Source organism: Epinephelus moara, chromosome 13 (assembly GCF_006386435.1).
Source record: "Epinephelus moara isolate mb chromosome 13, YSFRI_EMoa_1.0, whole genome shotgun sequence".
NCBI lineage: Eukaryota > Metazoa > Chordata > Actinopteri > Perciformes > Serranidae > Epinephelus > Epinephelus moara.
In genome coordinates this window covers 37,958,626-37,974,363 of record NC_065518.1, presented here as the reverse complement: position 1 = coordinate 37,974,363, position 15,738 = coordinate 37,958,626, and the positions used below count along the sequence as shown (strand labels likewise).

Below are 15,738 nucleotides of genomic sequence, written 5' to 3'. Positions count from 1 at the left end.
CATGCATGTTTGATACTTCAGCTCCGATGGGATCACTCAAAAAGGGCTCAGTTGCTTCTCAAACCTACCACACTGCTCTGGCAACTCTTCTCCACAATCGGGCTTTCCTCCACCACCAGGACTGTCACATTTCTGGTGTTCAGTATAGATTTCTCCTTTTTTTTTATATACATATATATATATATAAATATTATTATTATTATTTTATTATTATTATTATTTTTTTTCTTTATTATATATTTATTTGTTTATTTTCGGTAATCTGTATGGAGCACAACAACCTCAAGGCCACAATACATCGGCTACCATGCCTGTTTCTCCTCTGTTTTTTTTTTTTCTTCTTCTTCTCCGCATGCACTGTTGCTATATAACTCAGGACTTAAGCACCTGTCCCTCAATCCCCCCTGCTTGTCTCTTACTTTCCCCTTGACACACTTTGGTGTAACACGGCCCTCTCTGGCTCATATTAGGAAGTTTTTCCAATAAAGGCTGGTAGGCTAGTCTCCAGGGAGGGTGGGTGACGGTCACAATCACGCGCAGTATGGGTATAAAATACTTGGCTGCAAGACTAACAGTGCATCAGTCTTCATAAAAAGCTTACACCCTTTTGTGGTGCTAAGCTACGAAGACTAATGCAGACAGGTTAAAAGAAAAAAGAAAAAAAAAGAAATGGTAAAAAATGAAATCCTACTTTTTACAGGAAGGACTTCTCAGCGAATCTTATTGTGTCGTTTTTTTCCCTTTTTCCTTGCAGATGCACAAAAAATCCAACTGATTGCTGCCAATTTGGAGGAGGATTCTTCGTTATCTGCCATGTTGCACTGTCACTTCTGGTACAGATTCATTGACCTTTTGTGGTATATTTTGTTTTTACTTAATGCACTGTATAGGTAGGATTCTAAATTAAAAGATGCTTGTCCACAGATATTACCAGAGCTACAGTTTACAGAACCCCCAGGGGTCAGGAGAATATTGTAGAAAATAATAGAAAATTGAACTGGAAAAAACAAGCTAAAAACAGCAGACCACCACCCTGTCAATGACTCTCCACCCGTTTCAAAGGTGAAATTATGAACTCATCATGATAGTAATGCTAACAGACAAAATAGAGACATGGAGAAATATAATTTTTAGTTTTTCAGTACCTCCTGGGGGGCTCTGAAGAACTGTTTGTGAATAATTGGTTGATATTGTAAATTTACATCTGAATACATTAAATAAATGGTTTTAGAATCAGTTGTGGTTTGTACTTTATTTGTAATTATGTTTCCCCTCCCCACTTTAATTGAAACTGAAAATATTTAGATGTATCTACTTTGTATTTCTTAAGTATATTTTCAGTTGAGGATATTTCACAATAATGTTAAAGATTATATTTTATGAGGATTGGAAAAAACGTCTGCTATTAATCAGTACAGTAGTTAAAATATTAAATATATTACTTTAAAACTGTAATTCTACAAAAAACTGAATCATTAAATATTGGCGTTTGTACTTCTACAGTTTTTTTTTAACATTATTTTACATCTAAACAAACACTGCAAGTTACAGATGATTTTAATCTGTTTTATGCAGTGTATTCAGACTTCTTACTTTGTTATTTTACAATCTTGAGCATGTGTTGACACTTTATTGAAGGCGTTTGATTGTAATAATTGAGGAAAAATCTGTAAAATAACGGTATTTTTCTGCAGAACATTTAATGACAATTTCTGTAAATTTAATGTTTTTGCACTTTATTTGAATTACAATATTTTACTTTTATTTGACGGTTTTTGTTTGGCAGCCATAGCTGCCAATCATTTTTTTTTTTTTTTACAGTGTATTGCAAAGGATGAGGAGGAGGAGACAATGGGGCTGGATATTAATGGCCCTGTTTACACCTGGTACCTGTCAGGTAATGGTCAAAGGTAATGTTAGTCTTGTGATGATAACAGTTAGCCATGTCTCTGTGTGTGTACGGGTGGACTCTCACCAACTGTCCCTTGCACGGAGAGAGGGGCAAGGAGGAGCTGAGGGAATCAGTGTGCTGCGTGCAGATCTACAGTGAAAGAAGATTTTACCCATTTTAAATATTAACTGCTGTAAGTGTGTAGCACAAAAAATCTTATGCCGGTTAAAAACAAATTGTGTCTTTTTTCACACACAGAGTGGAGACATGAGATCCGATTGCAAGTGGTCACTCGACATGCATGTGGAGATACATTCTAATGCCAGGTGTGAACAGACAGACATAGAGCAGTCCACTTGTGTGACAGATGCATGTTTACACCAGATCTGAACTGGCTCAGCGCTGAAACACGAACATTGGGTAAACTATGTATTATCAGTTTTGCAGAACTCTATGGGTAAACATTTCAAATGAAGTAACAGCTTGTGGTGTGGATCTGTTCACTGTCTGCTGAGACCTGTTCATGTACCTGATGAGAGCAGTACACTGTGTGTTCTGTAGTAGGCACATGCACGGATACGTTTTGATGCAGGGATAGAGAACAGTAACACTCTAATGATTGGATTAAGCCTCCTCAACTCTGGCAGCTCCCCAACCAGCTGAAAGTACACTCTGTCCTCAAGCATCAAGTGCTTTAGGTTCACTGTGTTTACAGCTCAGAGTTACTGGAAAGTCAGCACGGGTCTTTACTAAAATTCCCCACATTTAGCCAAACTACTCACCAAGAGCTGATTCTGTCCATCAGTTAGAATGAATAGTGAGTAAATAAGTGAGTCAATACCATCTCCTTTACTGAAAATAGTCAGCTTATACAAGGTAAATACTGGCCTGAGACTATGACATGATATATGGTCAAGAAGCAGCATACACCATGAACAAGTCACTGGTCTACAGAAACTGAAGCATTGATGCCATGACAGGCAAAAAAATGAAATAATAGTAAGAATCAGGTAATAATATCAGATTAGAATCAGAATCAGAAAAACTAATTATTGATCCCCGAGGGGACATTGTGATTCATTACAGTCGTTCCAATGCAAAGAATGGAGAATTATAAGAAGAAAGAATAAGAGCATGAATAGCAGTATGTAAATATAAAGTAATACAATAAAACAGAAATAAAAATGTGCATTATGCTACAACATTTAATACTAGTCTTCAAGATATCAAGAATAAAAATGTTTACTGCTGTGTCTGTAAGTGTGTAAAAATATACAAATGTGCATTGTGCTACATTACACTGTAGGAACTTGTGTTACACTCAAGAAATATAAAATATGTATTCTGCTATAATGTTCACTACAATATATACATAAGTAGAATAAAAATAAGAATAACAATAAACATGAGAAGTATGTACAATTATGTGCATCGTATGTTGAATAAATAAATACATTCAAGAGGCACTGGTGAGAATAAAGTCATATACTGAAGAACATTGCACGGTTGAATAATTGTACCAATCATTGCATGGTTAAAAAAGTGATTGTACCTTTGAGTTCTGTTCCTTAAGGTACTAACATAAAAAGTTTCTTGTTATATCAAAATGTTTTCATGCTACAACAAGAAACTTTTTGTGCCATAACAATAAAAGTTTCTTGTTATAACATGAAAATATCTTGTAAAAACATAGAAACATTTTTATAAGAAACTTTACTGATACTGATCAGTTTTCTTTTTTTTTGTTTTTTTGTTTTTGTTTGTTTTGCTTTGTTTTTTCCTGGTGTGGCGTCAGTATGCTGCTTTACTAGTCTATGACAAACACATTCACACTCACATCCTCACCCCCTGTATGGTCCTGTGGGAAGAGACTGGAGCATATCTGCTGTCAATTGTAGAAAGGAATTTGTATTTCACATGATACAAAAGGTAAACACCCTTGGTCACTTTTTTGTGACTATTCATTTTGACAATATATCATAAAAATTCTCAATTATATTTAATTACATGGCTAACTGATGCATTTTTAATGTGGTGAACACTGTGATGTTTGGTTTGCTGTTTGTAAAAAAAATCTATTTCTCTAACTGACAAAGTACAAAGAATTTTTCAATAAAGAAGTGGCTGTGTGGAGATGATCACCAGAAACTTTATTCCTGGAGTTGAATCATTTCTGAAATCAAGAACACGATGAGACTGTGTTAGACTGTGAAGACAGTCATTATTCCTACAGGATGGGAATGCGGACTCCATGCAGAGCATTGGTCTACACGTGTCTGCCAGTTACCCAATCTGTGGAACAACAGGTCTGCCATGTGAGCTGCCTCAATGCTGTGTTGACTGGCCTGCAGGCAACCAATGAGAAAAAGTCTGCGTGGCTGGTCCATATGCAGCCAATCAGAAAAATCCCAACTCAGATCAGAGGGTGTGGCTAGAGAGCTGGAGCTGACCTAACTTGGGAATGAGTAGGACCTCCTCTGTCTGCCTGTCTGTCTGTCTGTTTCATCTCTAGCTTTACATGTAATCTATATGAAATTCAAGCATAGAAATGACAAAGTGATGGCACTTTACAAAATCTGCCAACACAAATCTTTCATTGTCACGGTGCACTGAATTTTTACACTGAATGAATAACACCAGCCTATCATCAGTTATTTGCCACTCCTTTTTGTTTCCTGAAAATTAAATAACTTGCAAAAATATTAGATGTCTGACTCAGACTCTATTGGAATGTATTTCCATGTGATTTTTCTACATTAGATGTGTATAAACCCCAACAACCAACAGACTATTACCTCGTTTTTTCACCTTGTTAAATAAATTTTCATTTTTGTTAGGCATAATAGGTGTGTAACAACACACAGAATGTATGTGTCTCTACTCACTGGAAACTTGTCTGTCTGACAGTGCAAACTGGTCTGTCCAACAATAGATCAAGTTACACTTATAGGAATGAGAGGCAAGTGTTTTGCTAACCACACTCCCATATTATGCATAGCAGAGAGCTGTTTGTTAACACGTCTGTTCATGTACAACACAAAGAGAACATGTGGCGCAGCTGAAGACATGAACTGGGAACTTTTTTACTGAGTGTTTTTGATTTGGTTTACAATGATCAACAGCAATTCTTGCACTATAGACAACACTTGCTTATTGCTGTTGCTTCTGTTTTTTTTTTTTTTTTTGTTTTGTTTTTTTTAAAAAGCCACACATGTTGCTGTATTTATCTGAAATCATGGGACCATGAGATCTGAGATCACATGCACATGTGTCCTGTGGACCTCAATAGGTTTCGTCCTTGTTTGGCTGAATCAGCCCTGCATGGCTGTAGTCACTTATGTAAGGCTGGGTGTGTGTCTGGCACTGTTTACATATGTCCACCCATGTAATGCATTATAGTATACCATTACTACTTCTAATAAGTAAACAATACAGTTATTAATATTTAAATTATACAACAGTTAGTTCCTCCCTGCAATCTGATTGGTCGAGAGACAGTAAAACCGTGACGATATTGGAGTACAACATCACGGTTATTTCACTGTGTATGTATCACTCCGCCTCACAGCTGATTGCAATCAACAATCAAATCAAAACTGACGGTTAGTGTCAGTTAGGTCAGCAGTTGCGTTGTAGGCTAATTCATTCATCCACTGTCAAACAGCCAAAAATATGAATTTATTTCCTAAAATAAGTTTTGAATTGAACTATGAATGGTCATCAGAGGAAGATGAGGGAGAGGAGAAGCTGCATCCATCTGTGCACACATCCAGGTTTGTCAGTGTTTCATCAGCGGAGCTCAATGACTTGGAGAAAAGCAACATACTGTCAGATCAGAAGGCAGAGTCGGCTGTGCCTGTGAAGCGACAGTCCACCAGGCAGTCACCAGAGACTTATTTCACCGGCTGCACAATTAATGGAAATGTGCAGATAAATGTGTATAAAGAGTAAGTGCCTGGTGCACCATGTCTGCGTTACATAAATAAGGCCTGCGGCCTCGTGCCTACGACCGAATCACAGCCGTGACGATATCACAGTACAACATCACTCCCTCTCGTGTGATATTGCTTAATTGTGGACTTGGTCTCAGTATAGGTCTGACTTTAATATTGTGCTTCTTAATGGGGACAAATGGACAAAATTAATATTTTATTAGATATTATTACATAGAGAAAGAACAAAATTAAAGAAAAGAGAAAAACATATGAATAATATAAAAATATAGATAGATAGATTCAGAATATTGTATCATTAGTTAATATGGTATTTATCAAACACATAGTTTTTATTGCCTTTTAATTTTCAAGGAATTACTGTGGGGCCGTATTGTAGTTCTTGATGGAAAAGTTCATATATATATATATGTATATATATATATATCTATATACATATGTGTATGTATATTTACAGTATATACATAGCCTACTGTTTTCATAAAACATGTAAAAATGTGTTTTTTCTGTAACTGAACAGTTTGGCAAGTTTTTCCTTCTTATACAAAGTAAAACGTCCACCCGAAATATTCTGGTATACATACAGTGATTTTAAAAAAGGCAGGCTGTTTCATCTTCTAATTTACAGAAAGAACCAGAATATTTAATACGAAGTCTGAATCACTTCCATCTCTTTTAAATGGATTTCTTCGATGCAGGATTTTAAAGGAAACCTTTAACTTTATGATCAAAACCATACTCCAGATATACTGTCTCAACGTTTTCTTGGATTTGCCTGACCCCTGTCGTTGCTAGGGGAAGTGACGTCAGCAGCGAATGACAGCTTTCACTGTCGAAGAAAATAACCCGTCAGTGGAGAGAAGCTGTGTGCGATTGGGGATAAGTCTACCAACAAAATCCGTCTCCATCCTTATGTTTTTGGGCAATAATGATACCCAAAATACGAAGAGCATAATCTACGCGTTTCATACTATCGGACGACATCGATATTATATGTCTTCGTTTCTCAGAAAGATTTAAAAAGGATGGTGAAATTTGCATCGTTACAGTGGGTACTGGGATCCTGGGGGCGGGGGAATGTGAATTAAGGGGTTGGAAACCAGTAAAATAAGGTGGAATATTTGCCGAGGTAACGTAAACAAACGGCTAAAAGCTTTTCATTGTTAGGTACTGCTAAGGTACAAACGAGGCAACTGAAGGAGCCAACGTTTGCTAGAAGCGAAATGGAGCTGAGAGTGGGCAACCGATACCGACTGGGCAGAAAAATCGGAAGTGGATCTTTCGGGGACATATATTTAGGTGAGTAAATTTTGTTATCTTAAACTTGCCTGTACTTGTACCATGCAGATATAATTCCGCCAATAGACATTCTTTACTAGGAACCTTTAAAAAACACTTCCGAGTCCAAATTGCATTAGGCTGGTATGATGTTTGTATTTACCTCAGTGTATGTCAGCAAGATACCATTTTTGTTAACTTAGTTGTTACCTATCCTTACCTCTGTCTTAGCTAAGTTAATCAACTAACGTTACTGTGAGTTGAAAAGCTTGACTGATTGGTGGCATTGCAGCCATTATATTCAGTAAATGTAGGTAATGTTAAGGCAGCTAGCTTGTTTAACTGACGTCATGTTAGATAAGAACCCATGACAACTTAAAGCTAAGGGACTGTTAGTTTGGGGGGGGGGGGGGGGGGTGTTATTATTACCTTTTTTTTTTTTTTTTTTTTTTTTAAATAAATTTTGGCTTTGGGGAGAGGCATACAAATTTAAATGGCTGCATCTACCTTATTCCTAGCCCCCATGACACCTTGCCTGAATTTTGGGCGCAACTTAAAGCGCTGAACCGAAACTGGCGTTTTCCAGTGGTTATAGTACATGGACGTTACGCTAATCCTCTTTTCTAGAGTGACTGAGAAAATGTTGAACACACCACTTGTTACACCTCAGACAGGATAATGTGATCATTCCTCTGTCATCCCTGGCATTGGTTAGTGGTTAGCTTGCCTTGCTACGTTAGCGTATTGTTAAATTTAACAGAGCCCAGGCTAGCTTACAGTAAACATCTATTCCTTTTAAAAGGTGATCCGTGATTTCTTAACGTTCGTAAAGACATCAACACATTCACTTAACATTTATCATAATTCAGGGTTAATTATAACTCCATGTAAAGTGAATAAACGTGATGTTTACTAGCTAATGCTCTGCTCGTCTGTCTGAACAACACAGTTTACACGTTTCTTTAACTGCTGATTTAATAAATCAGAGTTATACTGAGTGAAACATGAGGCAGAATTCGAAAGGCAGAGCTTAGTAATATAAAGTAGTAGTATAAATTTGAGCTTTAAACAGCAATATTTCATCAGAATCACTTTATTCTACATCTCATTTTAAATTCAAAGGGTAAGGTTTCAAAATCTAATAACTAAGTCATGGCAGAGGAAAAGTGATGAGTTTTCTGCCAGTCACTCAGGGAGACTCAAGGAAGAATATTTGTAACTGGTGACGGTCAAATTTACAAAAAACAACAAACAAACAAAAAAAATCAGCAAAAGCCCCTTATACACTGCCAGATTTTTCCGTGAATGTTGGGCTGTTTTGCCGGCCAGCTGCAAGCGTTTATACACACAGAGGCGGATTGGTGAGTTGATCCGAGGCGCCCAATTTTCCACCTTGTAGGGTAGTCATATTGGCGGAACCCTTTTAGTTTAAACAGACCGAGGCGGCCTTCTGCAACGGGAGGGGCTGTTGATGACTTATGGGAGGAGCTGTTGATGACGCGGCACGTGCGACCCACTGGCGGTGGATAAACAGGAAAGAGCTGATAGCAGGAATACGCGAGCAGCTAGTAGCAAGAGGGAAACACAAATTTTACAGACACTGTAAAGATGAGCAACTGGGGAGACAAGGCATTGCGCACCCTCCTTGCACTCGCAAACGAAGAGGCCATTAACCTACAGATGACGAAGACGGTTAAGAACAGGCCGATTTACGAGAGTATCGCCACCTGACTAGCCGCGGCTTCCCTCCCACGTCACTGTTTACGTCACATGCTGAGCCACATGTTTTGTTACTTGCTCATGCCCCCCATTGCCCTGAAAAAGGCGCATTCTGTATAAACAAAAGTAGGTAGGCGGCATTTTGCCGCACTCCCCGATTTTGTTTTTATACTGCCAATGCAATGCAATGAAAAAAGACTGGGCTTTCCTGCAAATTTGCACAATTCCTATCTAAAAAGGGCTACTGTCACATCCCTGCCACCCCCCCTCCTGTCATACAGAAAGTACAGTCCCTGACGATAATGTTGACTTAGATTAAACTCTATAAACATTCAGTGGTTATCATACAGTGTGGAGCGTAACTTAAGAAAAACAAAGCTGTGTATAAGCAGATTTAGCCAAAACTGCAGTTGTTCGCCTGGAGATTCAGGGTTTTCATTTTAAGTCAAGTCGGCTGAGACACAGGACAATCACCATGGACATTAGGGCTGTAGTCAACCAAAGAAAATCTTGGTCGACTAAAGTCGCACATAATCTTCAACTAATCGATTAGTCGTGGGGAAAAAAAATAAGCACGTTATATTTACTTCTGCGGTGGTGTGTCTGTGTCACTCTGCAGTTACACCTCCAAAACACTAGTGGGCGGTGGAGGACTGTGTTAAGTGCTATAAAGTTTAGTTCAAATCAAACTTTATTTGTATAGTTGATTCAAAACACACATTAAACATGGCTTAATAGAGACAATTTCAAACACAAGTACGCAAATCAGCTTCACTATAAATCGCAGAACTGACAGACAAACACTTGACTTTATCTGGACACATTTCCCCCACCAATACAACATGCTAACGTTATTAGCACAAGTCAATGGCGTTTTACATTGTATAAATTAGCTTAGCATCTAGGGATCTTTCCTCTTCTCATACAAAGCCAGGGACAACAGTAGCATTTAATAAAGGTGACGGTACATATTTTGGGTTACATTACAACTCACAACATCACCGACAAAACAACTGTCTAATACTAAACATGTTTTCCAAGCAAATACAACATGCTAACGTTTTTAGTGCCAGCCTATGGCATTTTACATGGTATACATTAGCCTAGCGGCGAGCGGAGATTTCCTCTGCTCATATGAAGCCAGGATAAATCCCAAAGTATAAATCCCTGAAGGATAAATCACACACAAGACTTGAAATGCTATTTTAGTGGAGGCCTTACTGTATTCACAATTTATTGTTTCTTATCTGTGAAATACAAGTAAATACAAGCTTTGTTTCCACTGAGAGAAATGGTGTCAGTATACAGAAACTGACAGGAGGTCTGCGTCACCACGACGCTGAACTGAGGGTGGGCGAGTTCAACTTTCTGTCAACAACGGGTGTTTTGAAAACAGCCCCATTTTCACAGGTAACTTAGCCTGTCGCCCCCGCCGCAGGAAATAATGGATTAATCCTGGAACGCTATTGATGTAGCACTTTTCTCCTTATGAAAGTAACACGCCGATTAGTCGACTAATGAGAATTTAGTTGGACGAGAGCATAGCGACCAAATAGTCGACTAGTCGACCAGGAGACTACAGCCCTAATGGACATCCCAACAATGCTTCTGTGTTACAGTCATCGACTGTCAGTAGTAATGACAAACTTGTAGGTCATTTGACAGTACCACTGCTCTGACAAAACCTATGTAGATTAACATTCACAATGACTTGTACAGCACATTTGGCAGGCAAAAGCCAAGAGTTTTGTTTTGCTACAGAATTAATTAAATCTGATGGTTGTTATTTTAGCCAGTGTCATAGATAGCCAGCTAAATGAATGATTAACATTATCCAAGTTAGCTTAAACCCTGTTGTCTGTTAGTAGTGCTGCACGATTAATCTAATCGCAATTGCAATCGCGATGTCAGGCTGTGCGATTACATAACCGCACAACAGGCTGCAATTTGCGATTTAATGTAAATAAATGTTAACGTTTGTGCCTGTGAATGTGACTACCTCTCCTGTAGTGTGTGGAGTTTGTTGACATTACGCCCACAAGTTATCCCGGTGTGTGCAGCACGTATGGTCAGGTGACCACCCAGCGTGCAACTGTGACCAACATAGACGCTGAAGAAGAGCATGAGCACGACCATGAACAGGCTGAGTTGGTCTATTATATGGCGATACTTTGGATTCAGGTACGGCAACGTTGAACAGTAAGACGTGCTGTGTAAAAGTTTAAAAGTTAAAGTCACCATGTCCCGCCACAACACGACCAATCTATGTCAGTACTTGAGACAGCACAGAGAAAAGTAGGAAGAATGCATGCGAGAGAAAGCCAAGCCAAGTAACGTTAAAGACAAAGAGACAACTGAAAGCCGCCAGAGCCTCATAAAACAAAGCACAATTATGCAAACATTTGTAAGTATCACAGGGAAATCACGGACTCCATAACAAACTGTATAAAGCTGCTGTGTTACGGCCTATTCACTTGCTGGAATTTATCAATTACGTGGCAACGCCTGAACGCAACACAGGCAACTGAGGGCCGAATTCACAAAGAATGAACTGCGGCCGCTGATAGCACCTTGAATTGCACTTCACTTGCACCCGCAGTTTGCTCCGTCTTAACGTCCTATTCACAAAGGATATTGCGCTAATGATATACCAGCGCAAACACGCCCACAAAGTTTGGCAGCTGAGTGCAGTTTGCCCCTGATTTGCCCCTGATTGCAATAAGCCACACATGGCAAAGTATAAATGCTGGCTTTGCGCCAAGAACACCGTGGCAGAACAATGGCAGACTTTGTTTGGCAAAGTACTGAATACTGTATACCCTCATGTAGTGATGTCTGCTGGTGAGTCAGTCTAACAGTGTCGGATGGGTTGAGGCTGTGGATTTGACCAAGTTTGACCACTTTATCACTATTCCCTCTCACTTGTAGCTGTTTTTTCGTTATCTTTGAATTTAATATATGGAACCGTTTTTGTTCACGTTTGTTTTCCCCGTTTCGTAAAATAAATTATTTAAAGTTGCTTTTGAAGTGCATGACAGAAGTGTGTTTTGAGAACGACCGCAGACTGTCACCTGTTCAACGCATCAGTATCTTCGGATGCCATTAAAGTAATAATGATTATAATAATAATGTCAAAATATTATTTACAGACTGATTTAACAGACGATCACTGGAATGTCTGGGCGAGAGGCTTCCACAGAGGAGCGCCCAGTTTGCACCAGCTTTCTAAAGACGTTATTTACTTCACTCAAACTGCGTGTGGCTATTAGCGCTGGTGTTAGTGAATTAGACGCTGTTTATCAATGAGGCTCATTTGCATAGAAATGGCTAATTTTTCCGCCAAATATATGCATATTACCTTACTTAAATACGTGCAAATAACACCGGAGCACCGAGACGCAATCTGCTTGGCAGCGCAGTTAGTGGAGCATTTCACTCTCTGCGCGTGCTTTGTGAATTAGACGGTATCTGTTTGCTCCATTTTACCGGTTTAGCGGCCGCAAAAGCCACGCAATCCTTTAGTGAATTCGGCCCTGAGTGTGTGTACGGTGCCGTGCTGTGCTGCTGTGCGAGCAGCGTGTTTTGACTGTGCGTAACAGCTGTCTGTCGATGATTATTTACACTGTCCATAACAATAACTATGTCAGGTTAGGTCAGTGCCCCCCTAATATAATGTAGGGGAAACACTGCATCAAGCCTCATGATACCATTTATTTATTATATTGTAAACGCAATCGCAAATCACGATATTGTCCACCAAAATCGCGATCGCACATTTTTATCAAATTGTGCAGCACTATCTGTCAGCTAATTGCAGTTTTGATGATGACAGCAGCTAGACTGCTAGGCCCTTCTGCCCTGTCTTCAGACCTGTGACATAATAAACAGAAACTAGTGTATCTTAGCCACAACCCAAACTACCACCCCCTTTCAGTTTCCCAAGGTTGCATCCTTCAGTTTCTATCACCTGTGTGATGTGCTTACGTAGATTTACTGCTCAGTGATCATGTGAATATGTTTGTGGTTACATAAGTACTGGGTGCACTGGTTTTTCCAGTTGATGAAGGCATCAGTTAGCTCTCAGGCAGAATATTTTTTGATACGCAGGCTTTAGCAAACTTTTCAGAAAATATTTACAGTCTTGTCATGTTGTAACTAGTTGCAGGAGGTGTTGACTGTTATTAAGCCTGGTTACAAAGCCTGTAAGACGATGTTGATTTGATGTTGACATGTTCCTGTTCTTGACTAAAACCTGTAGGCCTACTTGTACAGGATTTATTCAGTTACTGTTGATAAACCAGGCACTTGGTGTCTGCCCCACAAGCCTACTATGTTTGGCACAGCACATGCAGCAAGGAGTTATTTGTACCAACAAAGTTTAAAAAAAAACGCTCTTTAACAGACTTCTGGTTCAGCCACCTTTTGTAAACTGTCAGAAAATATGTGTAAAGCTGTCAAAGATGGTCCTCAACAGGATAAATTCCACCATACAGCTGTCCTAGAGGAGTGTTACTGACTTGTTACATACAATGACTGTGAAGACTGGTTGACAGTCACTTTGTGTGGTGTTTGAAACCAAAGGAAGGTTTTTTAACTATTAAAGAGGCTAGTGAACAACAGACATGGGCAGTATACAGCAGAGGAACCTCAGCTAACAACAGGTTGACAGAAATAGGTAGAGTTGGGTCAATTTCAGGTTTTGCTGGTCTGGTGTATGAGTTTAAACCAGCTTCAAAATTTTACATGGTCCAACCCTAGAAATAGTAGAAATTGGCACATTTGTGTAAGTCAGTGCATTTGTGTTTTTTCTGATGGGAAGCATTGGTTTCCCAAACTTGTGAAGCATGCTGCAGCACTCCAAACACAATAGCTCTTCAAGAGATACAGCTAATGATTGTACCTTTCAATAAATCTGCTTGTATTGTTAAGGGATGCACGATAGTATTGGCAAATCATCGGAATCAGCCAACATGCTGATAATATCGGCAAAGAAAAGAAAGTAATTCGTGTGACAATACATGTATTCTAGGGATGCATGATGATATTGGCATGTCATCAGTATCAGCCCATTTTGGCATCGGAATCGGCCAACATGCTTTTTCTTATTTTGCACAATAAATGAATATTACATACATTGAAAAGCGTTTTGTTTCATGTCTCCATGTGTTGATGGGCCATCATGATAAGAGTATGCATGCATAATATGATGTTGAAAAAGTGGACATATTGGTATTGGTACCAATTTTTTTTTTTTTTTCTCGACAGTTATATATTGGCATATTTGATATCTGCAAAAAATCCAAAACCGTGCAACCCTAACCTCAATAGTATTTGTTTTTTTTGACAAACTGTAGTGTGTGTGTTTTATATTATATGGTTGTATTCTTGTATGTTGAAAATGTATCTGAAAATTAAACATGAAATCCCAAATCTGAAAACTTTACTATTTACTAATACAATGTACACAACCACAGACTGGATATGTAGCTTTAAATACAGTCTATGTGCAAAACATGATACAAATGTCACATCTGAAGTTGAGTATAGAGAGCACCTAAGTCATCTACCCAGAATCAAGTAGGTCTATTTCAAATGTGGTATGATGGTGATATTATTAGGGATGTCCCGATCCTCGGATCGGGTATCGGCTCCGATCACGTTATTTTTACAAAATCGGAATCGGTAATAAATCATCAGAGGAATCAAAACAACAAAAATGGCCAGGTTTTTTATCTGTGTTGTTCATTGTTGCCTCCGCTTTCCAATGTATAAAGATATTGACCTATTTTGTTTGTTGAAGGCAAGAAGAAGATATTGAATTTGTTTACATTTTGTGCTGCTGAACCACCGATAAGCTTTTTGGGTACTATTTAAATAAAAAACAAACCTTATGGGACAACTTGGATGCATTCTTTTTTTTTTTCTTTCTTAATGCTTTACAAAGTATCAGATCGGACTCGGTACTGGACTCGACTGGAATAAAGGACTTGGTATCGGATCGGATGCAAAAAAAATATGTGATCGGGACATCCCTAGATATTATGTGAAATCCTTAAACATTTGAATAAGCTACAATATAAATTTAATAGTTCAACATATTGAGAAATGTATTGTCTCTCTTTCTGAGAAGTATTTTGTTTTCCTTTCACTTGAGACTATGAACAAAATGGGATCTCTTCGCAATATATCTGATATTTATGGTAGGAAAATTGTGTCCTCTATTGAGAAAAAAATGAGATGTTTGCAAGAAGATCTTGGAACCGGAAGTGAGGGACCGCTGGCAAGCTGCTGCCGCGCCTCCTCCACTGTTTTTGCTAATTTTGTTGTTTAATCTCGATTTATTGAGCAGCCACATACACACCACTCACCTGTCTGAAACTCTGTCTTTTTAATATCAGATCTCTCACTAATAAGGCCCTGTTGATCACTGACTTCATTGTTGACCATAACCTAGATATTCTATGCCTCACTGAAACATGACAACAACCAAATGACTTCACCCAGCTTAATGGGGCTGCCCCACTGGGTTTTTCTTTGATTAATAAACCCCGTGCAACTGGGAGGGGGGGCGGCCTCGCTCTCCTTCACCATGATAACATCAAAGTCACTGCTGTCACTGTCCCCCATCACTCCTCTTTTGAGTGTTTAGCTCAGGGCGAAAATCCCATTTCATAGTTGGGGGGGACAATAAACAGTAAAATTTTAGAGAATAATTCCAGGGGGGACAAGAAAAAAAGTTGTAGCCTGTCTTTTATACAACATCTTTTACCGCAATTTCACACTTTAATCTTCAATTCAATTTCAATTTTATTTATAAAGCCCAATATCACAAATCACAATTTGCCTCACAGGGCTTTACAGCATACAACATCCCTCTGTCCTTATGACCCTCGCAGC

At 38.8% G+C, this 15,738-nt stretch overlaps 1 protein-coding gene across 6 annotated transcripts in view; it reads left to right on the top strand.

Annotated features, from left to right (window-relative positions):
• Nucleotides 1-6,678: 6,678 nt before the first annotated feature.
• Nucleotides 6,679-15,738, top strand: part of csnk1db (casein kinase 1, delta b) — a 54,060-nt gene continuing 45,000 nt past the window's right edge. For 5 of the 6 annotated variants that reach the window (XR_007570935.1, XR_007570936.1, XM_050060300.1 and 2 more), the window contains exon 1: nucleotides 6,679-7,143. Coding sequence is in view for 4 of the 6 variants with exons in the window: in XM_050060300.1 (XP_049916257.1) it covers nucleotides 7,068-7,143 (76 nt within the window). In the remaining 2 variants the exon portion in view is untranslated. The remainder of the gene's footprint in view (nucleotides 7,144-15,738) is intronic. The other variant, XM_050060298.1, reaches the window with a different exon arrangement.